At 39.5% G+C, this 20,438-nt stretch overlaps 1 protein-coding gene and 1 pseudogene across 1 annotated transcript in view; one reads left to right on the top strand and one right to left on the bottom strand.

The window, feature by feature from the left end:
- Positions 1-509: 509 nt before the first annotated feature.
- Positions 510-2,942, bottom strand: LOC126492761 (serine/threonine-protein phosphatase 4 regulatory subunit 3B-like; annotated as a pseudogene).
- Positions 2,943-14,257: 11,315 nt separating this feature from the next.
- Hrnr (hornerin) overlaps positions 14,258-20,438 on the top strand; it is a 32,970-nt gene continuing 26,789 nt past the window's right edge. Inside the window, exons 1-2 of the mRNA XM_050129334.1 lie at positions 14,258-14,395; positions 15,448-17,413. Of these exons, the coding sequence (XP_049985291.1) occupies positions 14,258-14,395; positions 15,448-17,413 (2,104 nt within the window). The remainder of the gene's footprint in view (positions 14,396-15,447; positions 17,414-20,438) is intronic.

Here is a 20,438-nt window from a genome sequence, read left to right as displayed (position 1 = left end):
CTCCTGAGTTTTTAGAAGGACCATTTCAGAATACTGCTGTTACCTCTAAAAGTGCTGACTTTAAAAGTTCTACTAAGAAAACTATCCGTTTGGAAACCAGCTTGTTTTTTTTATGTACTAAGTCTCTGGTGTAGAAAAACTGGTATGTGCTGTTACCTAGGGTATTTAAATATGTCCTGTCAAACACCAAAGGCTGTTTCACTTCTGTGAAATATTTAAAGCAATGGTCCCAACAATGTAACTTCATTTCTAATGACTGTTCAATTTGTTTTACATAAAAAATTCTTTTAATAAAAAGGCAACTGATTAAAACAACATGGCCAGCACCATTATACAATCAATGTTATTGGGTACTGAACTCCCACAATGTTCTCTAGGTTGGACTCCCTGAAGCAACCCTGCATTAATAACCCTTCTTCTCCCAAACCTGAGATTTCCCCCCTCTGGGAAGCTTTCACCCAGGCTCTAACAACCACTTCTTACTTTGGACAGCTCAAAAGGCAATCACTTTAATCACTAGGAAACAATTCAATAGACTCAAGTGCTTTATAAAAGTTTTTAACTTTATGTGCAGTAAGAGACTTGATATGTTCCACTCTTATAAATTCAAGCAATTCAATAACAGCTGAATTTAATAGTTTGTACTACATTCCATTATCCAAAGGGGCTTTTTATAACTGGTTCAAAAAGATTTCCTTTGGTGATGTAACGATTATAAAATTCATCCTTAAGGCCAATTATCCGCCTCATAAAATGAAGTGCACACAAGGCCAACCAAGTGTGCCTTGAATTCATCAACACCAAAACTCTTCTTAGCAAGTCCTTGTTCATAATATAGCTTTTTATGTGGTATGTGTGATGTTCCACACAAAATGTGAGTAACCCTAGAATTAAGGCAAGCAGCTGTGCTGTTTGATAATTATCAGGGCAAATTGTGTTGGTTTTGTTAGATCCAAGCAAATCATCCTTCTCACACTGTCTTCTGGCGTATTGGTCAAAAGTGGCGCAGTGAGGATATGCATGCAATGGTTATAGAAGAAATTTAAAACCTCACTCTTCTCAGTTTTTTTCGTTGTAGCCAACATGTTCTCTGGATCAATTAGAGTACAAAGAGTCCTATCAACTGAACTGCACCTCCTAGCTCAGGGTCAGTACCACAGAACATTTGTTCAATCACCACATTTATAGGAAGTACATCATCATCGCTCTGCTGGGCTTCTTGCATAACAAATTCTCAGACCATAGATGGACTAAACTCTACCAGGTAAGAAAATATATCTGTAGCAGCTGATCTGACCTGCAAGTCATTCATGCCCATTACAATTTCCAGAGCGGGAAGAATTCTCAATTTTGCCAAGGTTTCGAAAAAAAAAAAATCCCTGTTCTGAGGTTGTAATGTCTGAGAAAATGCACAAAATTCCTTGAATAAATTAACCAATTCACACCGTTTCTCATCATCCGTAGCTTCACCTGTTAACTGTGCAAAAACTTCGGACAAAATCTTCTCACCTTCCTGCAACATGCCGACTATTTCAACTTGACTGAAGAAAATAAAGGATATAAGAGTAGAAGGAAAATTCTCTTCAAAAACAGAAGGTGTGGGCAAAATGATGTCCTGCATGTACTGCACCCTGTAAGTCTGATGTAGTTTTTAGTTCCGAATCTATTATTGGTATAACTTCCGTAAACTTTGCAGTTTTGGTCAGGAATTCTCTATGCCTTTTTGGCTGGGCCAAAGCAGGGTTATATTCAAGGCATCTCACGACATCCATGATACACTCATCAGAAAACATTACCTCAAAAAGAGCTGTCTTATTTAGGAAAAAGATTCTTCTAATAATCTTATACAGATGGTGCAAGCCTTCAGTGTTTTCTCTGTCCTCGCAAGCTTGGAACAGCTTCAGTAGTTATATATATATATATATATATATATATATATATTCTTCATTTTCCAAGGCCAGATCCAGCTTTTCCCTACGGATAGGTGAGGAAAGAATTGAGGTAACTAAGTCAGCAATCTCTTCAAGTTACTGAGTTCACATGTGGGCAGGCAATTAGACGACTAGTTTCTGGCATTTCTTCAAATCGTTCTTCTGATTCATCAGTGAGGTCCTGTGACTTCTACTGATGGGTCCTTACCTTGAACTACAAAGTTGGGGATGACTTTAGACTTCTAATCCTCTTGCTTTTATCTCCTGATTGTTGGGATTACAGGTGCTTGCCACTATGCTTGGCTTAACCAAGCTAGAGCTGAACCAGGGCCTCCTGTATGTTAGGGAAGCGCTCTACCAACTGAGTTATATTCACAGTCTTGATCACATTTTAAAAAGAAAAATCTAAAAATGGTAATATTGTTGTTCCTAATTTAAAGTGGAACAATCAGTTACAACAAGTAAAAAGCTGTCTAAGACTGAGGATGCAGGTCAGTAGCAGAGCACTTCTTTTGTTTTTTGTTGTTTGTTTGTTTGTGTTTGGGTTTTTTTGTTTGTTTGTTTTTTTGAGACAGGGTTTCTCTGTGTAGCCCTGGCTTTCTTGGAGCTTACTTTGTAGACTAGGCTGGCTTCAAATTCAGAGACCCTCCTGCTTCTGCCTCCCTAGTGCTGGGATTAAAGGTGGCAGAGCGTGTATTTAGTATGAATTAAAACCTGGGTCAGATTACCAGCACTTGACAAATTTTTCCCCAGATCTCATCACAGCCAGCATTTTCTTGAAAACTTAGAGCCAGATCATAATTTTCAGCTTCTGACCAAATATGCTGTTTCTGATATACAGTGTTTGGATTTATCTTTGACTCCAAGAGATGAGATCCATCAGACTCGGCACGGACCAGCAGCGACATCCCCTTGAGCCCCTCACGTGGAGGAGACACGCCCGGTTCCCAGGTCGTCCCATTGCTGGTCTTCGTTCAGGGTGTAGACCTTCATCCTCCGTGTATCAGACATGGTTGCTGCTGGGCCTCTGCTCCTACCGCCACCTCACTCATCTTGTTGGACTCTGGCGTCCAAACACCGAGAAGGAGTCGCCCCCAGAGACCATCTCACACACTACAGCCAATGCAAAAGCATGAGGATTTTATTATTTCTGTCATGACAGGGTCCCCCAGCATTCGGGAAGCCGAGGGACCTCGAATAGCGGGTACAGTCTACTTTTAAAGGGGCCACAGAAGCAAGGGGGGTTGTTCTTTGACTATTCTGATTGGCTTATTTGAAAGGGCTATTACCAATGATTGACTGGAGAGCTGTTGCCAGATCAGATGAGGTAAGAGGTCATTTTGACCCCGTTTTCCAGGGGACCGAACCAAAGCATACGTACATGGGTAATTGTTCAGGAACTGAGTATGCGAGTGTAGCTGTTAGGTCTTTGGTTCCCAGGGGAGGAGGGGAAGCACTATGGCACAGAGGCTGAGAGGATTCAGAATTGTCAAAAATGGCTTCAGGATTGTCTTAAAGTCTTACAATCTCGCCAGGGGCCCTCACTCCTGTGAGCCCACAGTGGTTGTAGCGGCCCAGGAGAGGCCCAAGTTCCCTACAGAGAATTTATATTCAACACAAGAGAAATATGTCAATTGATTCATGGACGATTTATTTTCAGGATCATCTCATAGACATTGAATCCATAAAAAGAAAACAACAGTGATCTTATATAGCCAAGTCAGAGCCATTGAAACACAACTGTCAAAGTGATGGTCAGAAACAATCCATCAATGATGTAATTCCAACTGAAGAAATAGAACTAATCTACTAAAGCTAATTGGGAGACTATTCCAGCACACAGGGCTGCTTAAAACCACTAGCTGCTGGTCTGGTTCTGCCCATGGATCATGAGAACAGCCCAGTACAGGAGAAGCAAAGGTGCTTAAGATGAGGCTCTCTGTCTGTATCTCTTCTATCTTCCATTTGCCCTTCAACCCTTTCACATAGGATTTCCGTGCCTTCTTGCAGATTTTCTTGCCTTCTCCCCTCCATGTACTTACTTGCATGCTTTGTGCTTACATATTTTTTGTCCCCTAAAATTCTGTCTTCAATTATTTACCTGTTTAAATCTGTTTTTATAAAATAAGATAAAGAGGTGAAATTCACTGCTTATTCAAAATTTATTATTGGCAATTCTCACTCATTAAGATTGGCTGAAAGAAAATTCAGAAGTCCTGTCTCTAGGGCCCTCCAATCAGTCACAGTGATCTGATGGTACTGTGAAACCGAATGCACTCTTCTGAGTCTGGAATATAAACCAGCAAAAACTTACTCCTTCAGCTCCATACTTAACAGTTATTGCCAGACAACAACAAAAATATAAATATTATTAACATTTCAACTTACATCACATAAGTACGCTGAGGAGTATTAATACAAACTCTCCCCTAATCATGGCTTGTTAAATATTGTCTTACTTTGTCTGTCTTTCTGTATCTGTCTGTCTGTCCATCTATATATCTAGATATCTACCTATCTTCTATCTATCCATCCATTTATCATCTATCTATCTATCTACCATTTATCTATATATCTCTTCAACTGTCTGTCTCATAAATATCCTCATTCATAGAGCTAAAACTACAAAGAACTGTGGGAAACAACATGGGAGAAAGAAAATGGACAGAATGTTCTGGATCTCCTCTGTATCCAGTAGATGGTGCTACAGACACATTTCACCTGCTTCCAGATCAGGAATAAGTTTCAGTTTATTCTTGAAGAGGAAATTTTCAGTTTGGGGAAGCAATTTTTCTCAGCATCTAATTCTTTTATATAATTAGAAGCTCTGATGTGATTTGAGGTTGACTTTTTAATTTTTTCATTCTTTGACAGTTCACACACACAAACACACACATACACATTTTTGTTCATTGTTACTCCCTTTTGTCCTTCCATTCCCTCCTCTCTTCCACTAAAACTCTTCTTCCCACTAAGCCCCCTCTTTCTTTGCTATCTTTTTATCACCTACTAACTTTAATTATGGTTTTATAACTGCTTGTATGAACATAAATTGGAGGTTATTTATTGGAACATGGACAACTTCTCAATTGCTATATTATTGGAGAAAATCACACACACACACACAAACACACACACACACACACACCACAGTAACTTCGCATAGTCCCTCAGTGAGGGTGAGCATCATGAGCCTTTCCCCCATGCAGGGTGAAATGGCAACGGGCCCAATCTTGTAATCACAGCCATGATCAGTTCATAAGTGGAATGTCTGAATCAAGTCCAAAAGACATTATTTCATCTCTAAACTCTCTCTCTTAAATTCTGTCTGTCTGGGGAGCAAACTTCTTATAGTGAAACATTCTACTCCCCAAGACATATCTCCAAAGCTTTAAATTCTCTGGGTGAAACATTCCACTCCCCAAGAACTATCTCCAAAGCTCCAAACTACAGTTTCCTACACACCACTTCCTAAGAATATGTAGATTTATGTTTGAATCTGGCTTCATTTAATAGCCAGTTTGAAGTAAGTCACATATTTAATGAAATGTTGTATATAAGCACACAGTGCACTGTACTTTTGCAGAAAGGATAAAATAATGTTTTTTCTTCTCCCAACTTATTAAAATCACACACACACACAAAAAAAAAACTAGATACTGGCACATACCATAAAACCTTTTCTCATGCAAGGCATGGTGACAAATTCTCATAATACCAACTTGCAGGAGAGAAAAGCAAGAGAATTGAGATTCAAGGCCATCCTGGATAATATAGTCGGCTCTAGGATAGATAGTCTGGGCTATGAAAGCTGGTCACTGACAGAAAAAGGGAATGAAGAGATGGAAGAATCTTTTCTTCTGACACCTGATATCAATGAAAAAGAAAATCACCAACTCAAATTATAGGGGAGGAGTTTCCTTGCTCCACGTTGCTACTGTGGTGAGCACACTAAGGAAACCATGAACCTTGGCTTTAGAACCTTGGGGACAACCTGACTGAAATCTCACACTGCTAACATTTACTATAGAAAGAAAGGGCCAGAACACAACCTCTAGAGGAATCTTGTTTTTATGATATGAACCAGGAAATAATACTTGACAAAATTCATCATGATAAGGACATACAGAAAATAAAACATTGAATGTTTAAGTAGTTTTAAAAATAAAACTTACAGGACAACAAACTATTTCAGAAAGAACACACTGTCTTTTCTGTTCAGATGTTAAAATGTTCTTTCTTACATAAGGTTAAAATCTATTTCTTTTTGTTTGTGTGTGTGTAGTTTCTTGAGTCAGGGTTTCTCTGTAGCTTTGGAGCCTGTTCTGGAACTAGACCAGGATGAGCTCGAACTCACAGAGATCCGCCTGCATCTACCTCCCAAGTGCTGGGATTAAAGGTGTGCGCCACCACCGCCAGACCAAAATCTATTTCCTTTTTGTAAGTAACTTTGTTCTGCCTTCTCTCCATACATAGTGAAGAGCAGATATGTGTGAGGCAGCAGCTCTGTTGTACCACACGCTGCAGCCTTCTTCTCCTATGAAACTCTACTCTCCTGGAAAACCTTCCCAACAAGCAAATGAAGCAAGAGGTGATAACTGGCTCTTGGGCCATTGCAAGCTCACCACAGTTCACGTATGGCCACAGATCATCCTAGCCCTGTGACTCTATAATACCCTCTCATTGTGGTGACCCCCACCTGTAAACAGAGATTGCTCACTTATTTCCTGGCTTCTCAGACCCGAATAATCATACAAAAACTATATTAATTGCAACACTGTTTGGCCTATTAGCACAAGTTCCTTATTGACGAACTCATACATCTTAAATTAATCCATTTCTATTAATCTGTATATCACCAGGAGGCTGTGGCTTACTGGTAAGGGTCCAGAATTTGTCTCCTTTGGCAGTTACATGGCATCTCCTTGACTCTACATACTCTCCCTATATATCTCTGTTCAAACTTTCTGCCTTGTTTTACTCTGTGAAGCCATTGGCCAAATCAGCTTCTTTATTAATCAATGGTAATAAAACATATTTGTAGCGTACAGAGAGGAATCCCACATCATCTCCCCTTTTCTGTCTAAATAAAAAGGAAGGTTTTAACTTTAACATAGTAAAATTACATATACAAAACCGTTATCAAGCAAGAATTATAGTTACAATATTTAGTTCATTTACATTTGTCAAATTAAGGAAAATATTTTGTCAACTATCTTACCTTTGTGAGTCTAAAGTTTTATATCTAATTTATACTTTATCACAACTAAGAAAAACTGTAACTATCTGTCTTCAAGTCTTTAAAGACTCTAGAAAGATATGATATTACCTAAGTAAACAGGAAGTTCATTGTAAGCAACTTCCAAAACCCTAGAATTAACAGAGACATCTTGCTGCCTGGGCAGTCACCCAAAGTTCTTCTGTACTGTTGGGGTATCCATCTTCAGCCTACAGGCCCATAGTATCTGGCAGACTTTTCCGTGAAGCAGGAAATTTGACAATCTGTTTTGCCTTATAATGGCAAAGTTTATTAGTTGCTTTCTTCTGTATCCTGTAGAATGGCTGGAAGACTCATGAAGCAAGAACACCGAAAGACTATCTCACCTTCTTTAGGCAAGTTTAACTGTCATTTTCTGTGTGTTCTGAATGTCTAGTTTATACAGAATACCATCAAGCAGTCCAGGAAAGAGCACTTTCTTGCCCAAATGGCTAGCAAACTCTATAAGGAGACTCTTAGATGCCCATCATCCTTTTGAAGTAATTGGTGCTGCCAGAAGCAGACATGTCTCACTATTGAGATAAGTCTAAGTGCTTAAAACCTTTTAAATGCCATATTCTGTAGGTCTTTGAAATATTTGAAAAAACCTATCTATCTGAAATATGTCTCTGTACATCTAGAAAACCTAACTAACATGACTACAATTTTGACTACAAGTGGCTATTAATTTGTAATTTTAAATTATTTATTACATTTTTTAAATGAGTTGTATAAACACAATACCCTATACAAAAGCAGAAATACATATATATACAGTGTAGCAAATCAACCTTATTTGTATCAATAGGTCAAGATCCATACCAATGTAAAGTATTCATCTCTATACCATACCCCACTAATGATTTTAGTAATTGACTGTGACCGTTAGTCACTTATAATCAACCCCCTTTAAACGAAAACAACCATTTTGGGAATTTGGGCCCTGTTTTTCCAAACTGCTTCCTGCTGCTTTTTAAGCAAAGTATTTTTAGTGTTCACAGACACCTTTTTGTGGGGGGGGGGGGGCGGGTCTTGTTCCATCAGACCACATTAGCCTGGAAGGAATCCACAGGATTCCACAGGAATCTTTTGTGGAAACAAAAGGCAACATATCCTAAGATCCAAATTTTGAAGTCAAGATACCTTTATGTCGGTTTAACTTAAGCAAACCCCAGAATTAAATGTCTCTCTCTGGTCAGAAAAAAAAATCAGAGAAAACACAAGAATGTACATAATCCAGACTCTCTGTGTGTTTTTCATCTTTAAATGGCTTATTTTTCTTTACTCCTTAAATATATGACTCTCTGTACTCTGTCTCTTTAAAGACTTTAATTTTTTAAAACTATTTCTTTTTATAATCTTTTTCTTCTCTCCCAAACCTATGTACATTTTTTAAAACACACTATAACCTATTTAGAGGTTTACCTTTGTCTGAATTTGTCTTTATTGCATATCTGTAGTCAATCATTTTTTGACTAGGAATGGCTTCTTTTTTTAATGTTAAGTGGACATGGCTAGGACCAACTCCATGACACTTTTTATGTGCCCCGCCCAGACCAACATGGTGGAGGTATGTTTATCACCTCTGCGAGCTATGCACACTGCCCCAGCTCCAGAGACATAACAATTTGTAACACACTGTTCACAGACACCATTTAATTGCTCCATAACCACACCAATATGAACCAGGAAGCCAGCTCTTAAAGAAATATTGCCTCTATTTGCCTCTAGCAAACAGAATCCATCTGAGAAAATGCTACTGCCAAGGAGCCATGCTTAACTCTGTATGTGTGTGTGTGTCTATAATTTTTTAAGCTCTCTCAGGTTTTATGTGGATATAGTTGGCCCACATTTGGTACCGTTTAGACAGAAAAGGGGAGATGATATAGGATTTCCCTCTGTATGATAGGAATATGTTTTATTACCATTGGTTAATAAAATGTTGTTTTGATCAATGGCTTAGCAGAGTAAAACAAGGTGGAAAATCCAAACAGAGTTGTAGAGAGAGGGTAGGCAGAGACAAGGAGATGCCATGTAGCTGCCAAAGGAGACAGAAACTGGAACGTTACCAGCAGGTGACAGCCTCATGGTAATATACAGATTAATAAAAATGGGTTAATTTAAGGTGTAAAAGTTAGCTAAAAACACATCTGAAACATTGACCCAGCAGTGTTGTGATTAAACGAGTTTTGTGTGATTATTCAAGTCTGGGTAGCTGGGATGGAAGAACTGTCTCCAGTTACACGCAACCATAAAGTAATTTCTATGCTACTTCATAACTGCAATTTTAGTACAAATTGTGATGTAAACTCCTGTGTTTTCTGATGGTCTTAGGGCAACTCCTATGAAAAGGGTCATCCAACTCCCAAATGGACTGCAACCCACAGATTGAGAGCCACTGCCATAAATATGTTTTTCTACATTTACAACTGGTTGAGAGAGTATATGACATACAGATTTCTAAGATCAGTGTCCAAAAGTTAATTTTATCCAAACATAATCTTTTATACAAATATCTATCATCTACGGGGACTGGAGAAAAGGCTCAGAGGTTAAGAATACTTACCAGCTGCTCTGCCAGGGGACCCAGGGTTTGATCCCCAGCATCCACATGGCAGCTCACAACTACCTGTAACTTCAGTTCTGGAGGAACCTATACCCTCATCTAGCCTCCATGGGCACCAGACACACGACACACATGCAGACAAAGCATCTATTTTAAAATAAAATAATTTTAAAATGCATTATTCACAACCACTTTCATGATAGGCTAGCCAAATTGAATAGCTTCAAGAAAGATCATTTGACCCACAAATCCAATCATATTTGCTGTCTAGTCAATTATAGAAAATGTGCTGACATCTTGTTTAGGAGAACACTGGCCTCAAAGGCATGTTCGCCTGCAACAGTCCCCTTCAACTCTTTCCTGCCTCTAGAATAACAGCTCTTCACTCAGCAAATTCCACCTCTCTTCACTCCCACAGCCTCAGTCACACCTTTAAGAAGGTCATTGCGCTTATGTAGTATGACGACCTGACCCAAATCAGGTATCCAGGGAAGCACAACTGTGGAAGAGACTGACTTTTCACCCTCTGGGTAGTTTCTAGGGAAAAAAAACAGGCTAATGATAGTTGACTTTGGAATCATATAATTTGTCATTTGCCAATAATTGCTGTGACCTCTGCTGACATTTGATGACTATATTACACATGTTTTAGATTCATTTAACTTAGGATATCTTCAATGAAATTCATGTTACCCATTTTCAATGGATAAACATTCTCAATGGACAAGAGCCTCAAGCGTAAGCAGAGACTAGCTTGTTAATTCTCAACACTAAGATTAAACTGATAGTTGTGTAAAATCATGTCTTCTACACTGAATATAACAAGAAAATAGACAGATCCTGGTTCTGAAAAAAAAGGTTAGTTGGCCTATGTAGAAATCTGAAGACATACCCTGATACTTTTTAAATTCAACTCAAAGTGGTGTTTATTGGAAGACTTTACACACCGAGCAATAGCCTAGATCTCTAGCTGACACAGGGATTAGTAATGTCCAGTTCCTGTTCTGGAAGGAGTCATAGTTTAGAAATTATAAAAGGCGTAGGAAAATATGTGTGTACAGGAATAATTAACCAAGTTACTTGCAAATTGAATAATTAGTGATGGATATTTCTTTCTAGTACATTTATAGGTACTATGATTTTTCTTTTTTAATTAATTAATTAAAAAACATTCTTTTCTCATTTACATACCAATCCTAGTTCTCACTCCCTATTCTCCACCTGTTCCCTCTATCTTGCCCCCATCCTCCTATCCACACCTCAGAGAAGGTAAAGTTTCCCATGGGGAGTCAATAAAGTCTAGCACATCATTTTGAGGCACGACCAGGGCCCTCCCCACTATATCTTGGCTGAGCAAGGTATCCCTCCAAAGAGAATGAGCTCCAATAAGCCAGTTCAAGAACTAGGGATAAATCCTGATCCCACTGCCAATGGCCTCACAGACTGCCCCGGCCATACAACTGTCACCTACATTCAGAGGACCTAGCTTGATCCTATGCTGGTTGACCCACTGTTAGTCCAGAGTCAGTGAGCTCCCATTACCTAAGGCAAACTGTTTGAGTCGGTATCCCGATCATGGTCTTGACTCCTTTGCTCATGTTATTGGTCATCCCTCTCTTCAACTGGACTTTGGGAACTTATCCCAGGGCTTCACTGTGGATCTCTTCCATCAGTTGCTAGATAAAGATTCTATGATGACAATTAAGGTAGTTACCAATCTCATTACAGGAAAAGGTCAGTTCAGTCACCCTTTCCACTATTACTTAGGGTCTTAGCTAGGGGTCATCCTTGTGGATGCCTGGGGAATTTCCCTAGTGCTGGATTTCTCCATAGCCCCATAATGGCTCCCTCAATCAAGATATCTCTTTCCTTGCTCTCCCACTCTGTTCTTTCCCCATCTTGACCATTCCATTCCCTCATGTTCTCCTCCCACCTCCCCTTCTCCTCTCCTCCTCCTACAGAAACTGGAAACAACCTAGATGATCCTGAACCGAAGAATAGATAAAGAAAATTTGGTGCATTTACACAATGGAATACTACTCAGTGGTAAAAAGAAAAATGACATCTTGAAATTTGCAGGCAAGTGGATGAAACTAGAAAAAAAGCATGAGGTAGCACAGACCCAGAAAGACAAACACAGTATGTTCTCACTCATAAGTGGATTTTAGATGTAAGGCAAAGGATGACCCCAGAAAAGCTAGGTAACAAAAAGAACCCTAAGAGAAAATGCATGGATCTCCCTCAGAAGGGGAAAAGATCTCCTAGAAAATTGGGAGCATGGAGTTGGGGAAAGAAGAGAGGATGGAAGGTGATTTTTCTTTCTTTACCAGTGTTTTCAACTTTCTAGTTTGAAGACCGAATTAATGGCTCGGTCAATAAAATGATTAGTATACAATTATGAGTATTTGAGTTCAGATTCAGCACCTAAGCCCTCCTCAACAAAAAAGACCAGGCATGGGCATGGGGTGCCTGTAATCCTAACATGGGGGAAGGGCAAAATTCCCTAGAGCTCACTGGCCAGACAGTATAGCTGACTTCAGTGAGACCCTGTCTCAAAAGATGGAAAGTCATCAAAGAAGATGCCTGACATTGCTCTTTAGTTTCTCACAAGCAAATAGACACACCTTTGTGAGCACGCACACACAACTTTTGTGTCTTCTTTTTTTATATAATGTTAATAATAACAAAGTGGTTTGAAATATTATAAAATGTTATGGTTGACAAAACTATATGATCAGAATAGGTAGATAGTTCAGTCAGTAACATACTTGCCTCAAAAGCAACAAGACCAGAGTTTGATCTCTAGAGTCAATGAAAAATACTGGGGGTGATAGAGCATGCTGCTAACCCCGAAGTTAATTGTGAAAAATAGTAGTTCACTAGAGAGATACTGCTAAAAGGTAATCCAAGTGAAAAAAAGATGAAATAATAATATATATTGAAGTAATTAACACCAGAGGGACATAAAAGTAAATATATATGTATAGAAACAATGGGATTTAAAAAAAAGCCACAGGCACGATCAGGAGGAACCTAAAAAAACATGTTTCTTCTTGCTGTGTTTATATGGTAGTTTAAAAGAAAACTACATTCACAAATAGTTGTGTATGTTAGACAAAGAGATGGAAAGAAGAGCTTCTCTAGGCTACTACTGGCTCCCAAGAGCTGATAAAATCCTAGATGTCACCTTGGCTGGAATCTCTTACATTAGACTAGTTTAAAGTGGGTGCATCTGACTATGTAATATTTCAGGTTTCTTCTGAACATCAAATTCCATGATTACTTTACATTTGGATTCTCATGTCATTCCATTCAACTTTTATTAAAGTATACATCATTATATACAACATAACACAGTTGGGTGTACACACACACACACACACACACACACACACACACACATACACAATTTTTTTTTAAATAGCCTTTCTGCAAAGTGTCCTAAAGAGTTCGACAGGTGGGGCTGGTACTAGCCCAGATTTGGGAACTACTATTGCAATCTCCAGTTCACATGTAAGAAAGTAAGAAGATAAACACCTGGGAGGTGGAGATGGAGAAGGAGCTGGACTTGTTTAGGAGTGAACTAGGACATCTCAAAGGAAGCAGCTCCTCCCTAGGATGGACCATCATTGTCCCTATATAAAGGCCAGTGTTTCCAATGAGCAGCACCCTGCAAGCAACATCAGTCTCCATCCTGCTGTTCCGCTGGTGACTCAGGTAAGTGAACAGCCATTCAGTTCTACTGACGATAAATACTATTAAATACTATAGTCTAATTATATAGTCTTATATATTATATAGTCTATTAAATCCTAAAGTCCACATTATATTCAAAAGCTTACTTTTTAGTGTATTATGATGGACTTTTATATAAAACTACTCTGTTTATAGTACCTACTTGAGATCTTTTCTTGAGAGTTTAGGAGCCTAGGAAGCACTTGGCAGCTTGTCTCTTTTTTCTCTCTGTTGTATAAGCAGAAAGCCCTGAGAAACAGTCCTACTTGAAGAATGAAAATAGAAGCTGTCTGATAAGAGCTCCCTCAGCTCCTATCACCTAACCCTGTGGTTGGCTCTGCTCATTTTTTCTACTTTCTTTATCCTGGAAACTGAAAATTCAAGTTAGCCACCTGGGCTCTTTGGGTAGATTTAGGCACAGAATATAAGTGACATGTTTTTCCCCTGTACTGTGATAGTTGAAAACTAAAAAGAACTAAGGCGTGTATGGATTAGCACATTCAGGTTTTTTATAACCGAACAAGGAAAGCCTCCCCTATATCCATTCAGGAACTGAAATAAGACATAGGGCACCTGCTCTAATTTCATCACTCTCTTGCTACATAGCTGGAACAAGTTATTCGACTTTGAATTCATTCTTAACTAGTAGAGAAAGAAAATTAATCATGGCTGATAATTATCACAAATGACTGGAAGTAGTTATGTGTTTAAGCACTAAGAGATCAATCTCTTCTTTCCCAATCTAGCTTCACTTGAATTTGCAACAAGATGCCTAAACTCCTGCAAGGTATTGTCACTGTCATCGAAGTTTTCTACCAATACGCCACTGAGTATGGGAAATGTGACATGCTGAGCCCAAAAGAGATGAAAGAACTTCTAGAAAATGAGTTTCGCCAAATTCTAAAGGTAAAAACTCTACACCAGTGCTAAATGCTGAAGAAATTTACTAGTTTATCCTACCTTTTGTTTATATGTCAAATACCAGAGAAGACTCTCCTATTTGGTAGTAGAGAACTAAATTTGGCAGACTTTAATGTCATAAACCATTGACTAATAATGTTTCTATAACATGATTAAGTTAAAATGATCCTATCAAACACAGGCAAATTCATATACTTAAAAATTTCTTGTCTGTGAGAGCAATTTTTATGAACCACAGAAAATGTGCAAAATAGATGGAATTCATATTCTTACATTTGTTTTCTTAGTTCAAGAAAATGGCCTTGAATTCCTGATGTTAGTGCCTTTACCTACAGAGTGATGATATACAGGGAATGTATCATAATGTACAGTATAACCATTGAAATCATTCTCTGCTTTAGACCCTTCATAATATAGAGCTATGTAGACAGCAGTAACACATACCCCACAAAATTGTTTTAAAATCTGTAACTAGCAAATTAACTAAATGGACAAAAATTATATATAATCCATGCAGGTGTCTACAATTACTATTTCTACTTTAGCTAAACAGCCTTGATTAACTATTGCCTATTGCCCTTTTCTTCCATCCTTCCTTCCTTCCTTTCTTTGTTTCTTCCTTCCTTTTTTTTGAAAAGGCTTTACTTTCTATTCCAAGGAACTCAGGAACTTGTCATGCTACCCACGCTGTTTTCAAACTCAGGATCATATTCCCATACTTTCATCCAAAGCACTGTTATCAGCTACTATCTTTACAAAAAAAAAAAAGATTGGACCACTTGCTTGCTTCAACCTTTCCATTGTATCCCCTCCTGGCTAATAGTTCTTGTCAATTTACTGCTTGACAGTGTGCTGGCTCTCTCTCTCTCTCTCTCTCTCTCTCTCTCTCTCTCTCTCTCTCTCTCCTCGTCATAGTCAAAAGAACTACGCAGTCAATTTCAATCTAATTTATTAAATATTGACAGCCTCCTCACAAGGGATAGCTTGTTTTGCAATCTATAGTTACAAAGCCTCCATTTGATTGAATTTCATTACAGAATCCAGATGATCCAGACACGGTAGAAATCATCATGCAAAGTCTGGATCGAGATCATAACAACAAAGTGGACTTTACTGAGTATCTTCTCATGATAGTCAAGCTATCTCAGGCTTGTAACAAAATTATTGGCAGAGATTACTGCCAAGCTTCAGGGTCAAAGCAAAGAAATCACAGTCACCAGCAACAAAAGGAACAGAGTGAAGAAGAAAACGACGACAAAGAGCAAGATGCCTCTTCAAGTTCTTCAAGTTTTAGTGCAGGAGAGAATGTTGCTTATTCTAGGGACTCAAGAGGAAGAAATCAACACAAATCTGAGTCAAACTGTAGAAAACCAAGGAATGGGAACCAACAAGGTTCTGAAGAAAGAACAACTTCAAGTCACTTCAAAAACAGTGAGAAATATGAACAGGGACAACATGGATCAGAAACAACCCACATGCCTAGCCAGGGCAGAAGATGTAATTCAAAGGAATCTTCTGGCTACCCTCTACATGGCTCTGGTTCAGGACAGTCGGCTAGCAAGAGTAAAAAAGATTCTAGCCAACATCAGGACAATGGTAAAGAAAACCATGATATAAAACCAAGAGAATCATCAGGATGTGATATAGGACAGTCATCAACTTCCGGGACACAGAACTCAGGGTCAAGGCATTCATCAAGAGAGAAGAGAAATAATTTTGGGTCATCAGAGTCTTCTAGTGTAGGTGAATATGGCCCTGCATCTGGAGAGCAGTCAGGATCTATAGGGAAAAAATCTGGACAAGGACAATCTGCTGGAGGTAAACAAAATGGCACATCATCAAGACAGTCAATAAACTGGCAGTCAGCTTCTTCAGGAAAGCATGGATCAACTCAACGTCATTCATCGAGCCAAGAAAGGAACAGGTCTAGCTCAAGGGAGTCTTGTGGCTCCCAACAATCTGGGTCTGGCTCAGGAGGGTCTTCTGGCTTTAATCAACATGCATCTGGGCAAGGTCAGTCTTCTGGTGGTAGCCAACAGGGTTCCTTCTCTGGACAGTCAGGAGGTAGTCATCAGCACAGCTCTTCCTGTGGTCATTCCACTAGCTATGGTCAGCATGGCACTGGCTCTGGTCAGTCTTCCAGCAGTGGGACACACAAGGCAGGTTCAAGTCATTCTTCTAGACAGAGCAGAAGTGGCTCTGGGTCAGGACAGTCTTCACATTTAGGTGGATATGGTTCTACATCGGGACATTCTTCTAGCTCCGCGGGGCAAGGATATGGACAAGGACAGTCATCTGGTACTGGACAATGTGGTACTTCTTCAGGACATTCATCCAGCGGCAGCTCAGGTCAGTCCACTACCCACGGCAAGCATGGATCAGGAGTGAGCCAGTCTTCCAGAAACAGCAGAAGCAGGTCAAGCTCAAGGGAGTCTTACAGCTCCCAGAACTATGGGTCTGGCTCAGGAGGGTCTTCTGGCTTTAGTCAACATGGATCTGGGCAAGGTCAGTCTTCTGGTGGTAGCCAACAGGGTTCCTTCTCTGGACATGGACAACAGGGTTCTGGTTATGGTCAGTCATCCAGCTATGGTACACACAACTCAGGGGCAAGTCAGTCTTCTAGCCAGAGTCCAAGTGGATCTAGGTCAGGACAGTCTTGTGGTTCAGGAAAATATGGTTCTGCATCGGGAAACTCTTCTGGCTCTGGTAGGCAAGGATCTGGACAAGGTCACTCTTCTGGTAGGACACAGCGTGGCACAACATCAAGTCAGTCATCAAGCTATGGCTCAGGTCAGTCCACTCTCTCTGGCAAGCATGGATCAACTCAACGTCATTCATCGAGCCAAGAAAGGAACAGGTCTAGCTCAAGGGAGTCTTGTGGCTCCCAACAATTTGGGTCTGGCTCAGGAGAGTCTTCTGGCTTTAATCAGCATGGCTCTGGGCATGGTCACTCTTCTCTTAGTGGGCAACAACATTCCTCGTCTGGACAGTCATGTGTCTGTGGTCAGCATGAATCTAGCACTTTTGCTTCGTCTAGCAATGGGCAAAGTTGTTCAACATCCAGACAAGTACCATTTTCCAGGCCTTCCAGTTGTAGCTCCAGTCAGTCACCTAACTGTGATCAGCATTTTTCTACTTCCTGGCAGTCCTCTAGCTATGACAACCAAAGGCCTGGATCATATCATTCTTCGTCCAGTAGTAGTCAGGGGAATACCTGTGGAGATTCTTTTAACTATGGCCAGTATGGATCTGGCTCAGTTAATTGTTCTGGCTATGGTGACCAAATATCTAGTTCATGTCAGTCTACTTACCCCCACTATGGATCTAATATAAATCAATCTTCTAGCTATGGACAGTCATATTCTCATGGTCAGTACAGATCTAATTCAAACCAATCTTCCTGCTGTGGTCAACAAGGGTCTGGTTCAAGTCAGTCCTCTAACTATGGTCAATATGAATGTCCCTCGAGTCATTATTCTAGCCAGAGAATACCTGCAGCTGGGTGTAATCAGGGTTTTAGCTCTGAACAATATGGGTCTTGTTCATATCCCTCTTCTATCTCTACTCAAAATTGTCCCAGATCTGGTCTGTGTCCTAGTTCACAACAATACAGGTCTGATTCACGTAACTCATTTAGCTCTGGATCATGTGGTTCTGGATATGGCCAATATTCTAGTTATGAGCAACCTCAATCATATGGGAGATGTGGAAACCACTTAGAATGTGGAAACCCCTCAATTTGTAATGAAAACCAACCAATAAGTGTGTATAGGCAAGTAGAAACCTCAGCTTGTGACTTTGGACAATTTACACCTCCACGTGGACACAGTAGATCCCATACTACTGGACAATCGTCACTTTACAATGCAGACAATAGACAAGGTGACCCTGACTATCAGAGCATCAGGGAAGGAAACTCTGGAATGAGAAATATAGGCTTGAGTTCTCACAGCTTCAATAGCAGCACTCCCCTTTATGAGTATGTACAAGAGCAGAGACGCTAATTCTCAGAGTGAGGAAGGAAATGAGCTACCATTAACTTAAATGTTAATTTAAGAAATGAGAATTGTTGCAGAACTCTTCATGTCATTTCTTTCTCAATCTGGACATATCTGCTCTCATTCTTTTCTTTTAAATGAAAGGTAGCCTATATTCCTTGTTACTGAGTTCCTCCCAAATAATGCATGATATTTGGGATACTTAGGATATTGCACTGGATAAATGCTTAGTTTGGGGAATAAGTTTGAAGACTAACTTAAAAAGCTTGGGGCTTAGTGGGATTAAGTTTGGAAGAACAATTTAAAGAATATGGGGTTTGGTTAAGGTATCTATCTGAAAATTATATTTAGTTGGAGGTGATGCTAAAGTTGTAATAAATTATACATTTATTTGTAAAGAACTATATATAATAAATGTATTATCATTGCAGTTGCCAAAGCTTTATCTTATGTCAACACACAGTTTAATTTTTAATATTAGATGGTAAGAGAAAGAGGACAAAACAGGATAGAGTATTAGTGGTTTCTATTTTTACCCAAATCACCAAGATACTTCTTTGGTACATTTTAAATCAGTAGGTGAATAAGTGCGATTAAGTTTTTGCTTCGGATGCTTCTCTATAGCCATTGGAAAAGTGGTACAGGACCAAAGGATCCAAGCATGGGTTTTAACTTGATTTCAGCAAGAAAGAGCTTCATTTCCATTTGTAGAAATTGTTTCTGTTTCTTTCGACATATTACAGTATGGAAATATAAGTAGTGTACTCTCCCCCTGTGAAGAGATATCATCAGTAGCCAGATGGGAAGGAAGCTTACCATTGTCATAGGATTCTTTGTTTGACTGTAATGTATTTGCTTTAAGTCTTTGGATTCAAATAACTAGATTGCATTGATATCGACAATAAATTAGTGGTGATTAGATACTGAGCTTTGTCTGTCTTTTGTTTCATTTCACTTCCTTCACACAAGTGTTCAAGCTAGAAACCAGCACAAGTAGCTCTTTCCCAAAGTCCCATAATCCAAAGACTATCCAGATAGAAAATTTAAAAGCTCCCAATACTCCCTTCCTCCATATTCTCCCTACCTGATCTTCCTGTTCCCGTGCCCTCTCCCATCTAGACCCCTCCCCCAATTTACCTATGATGTCTATTTTATTTCCCCTTCGCAGTGAAATTCATGTGCACCCTCCCAACTTGAGCCCTCCTTGTTACTTAGCTTCTTGGGCCTGTGAATTTTAGCATTGTTTTTTTTACTTTATAACTAATATCTACTTATGAGTTACCACATACCATACTGGGTTACCTTACATAGGATGATCTTTTCTTGTTCCATCCATTTGCCTGAAAACCTCATGATGTCATTGTTTTTAATAGCTGAGTAATACTCCATTGTGTAAATGTACCACATTTTCTTTATCTATTTTTGGTTGATAGACATCTAGGTTGTTTCTGGTCTCTGGTTATCATAAATAAAGTTGCTATGAGCATAGTCAGGGAGCATCTTTGGGATGAAGCAGAAACCTAGTGCAATGGAAACTTTCAGGAATCTATGAGGGAGAGCTTAGCTAAGACTCCGAGTAATGGGGGATATGAAGCATGAACCGGCCGTCTCATGTAACCAGGCAAAACTTCCATGGGTGGTACTGGGACTGCGACACAGCCACATAACCTCTGACCTACAATTTACCCTCCTACAAGATGTGCTGGGGTAAGAGTGGTGCAGAAATTATGGGAGTAGCCAACTAATGACTGGTCCAGCTTGAGACTCATACCATGAGACAGAGCCCACCCCTGACACTGCCTGGAGGGACAGGACCCAGAGGCTGGACAGCCCAGAGACCTGGGAGAGAATCAAACATGACTGGCAATAAAAACAAAACAATGTCAATGAAATGATTCCTAAGGCTATTCTACTATACACTACACTCATAGATTGTTGTCTAGCTCAATTGTTATCAAAGAGGCTTCACCCAGTTTCTGATGGAAACAGATGCAAAAACCCACAGCCAAACATTAGGGGGGGGGGTTCGG

The sequence above is a fragment of the Alexandromys fortis genome, unplaced genomic scaffold (genome assembly GCF_014885135.2).
Source record: "Alexandromys fortis isolate MF-2015 unplaced genomic scaffold, M_Fortis_MF-2015_v1.1 scaffold_299, whole genome shotgun sequence".
NCBI lineage: Eukaryota > Metazoa > Chordata > Mammalia > Rodentia > Cricetidae > Alexandromys > Alexandromys fortis.
This window is presented reverse-complemented; position numbering and strand designations above follow the sequence as displayed.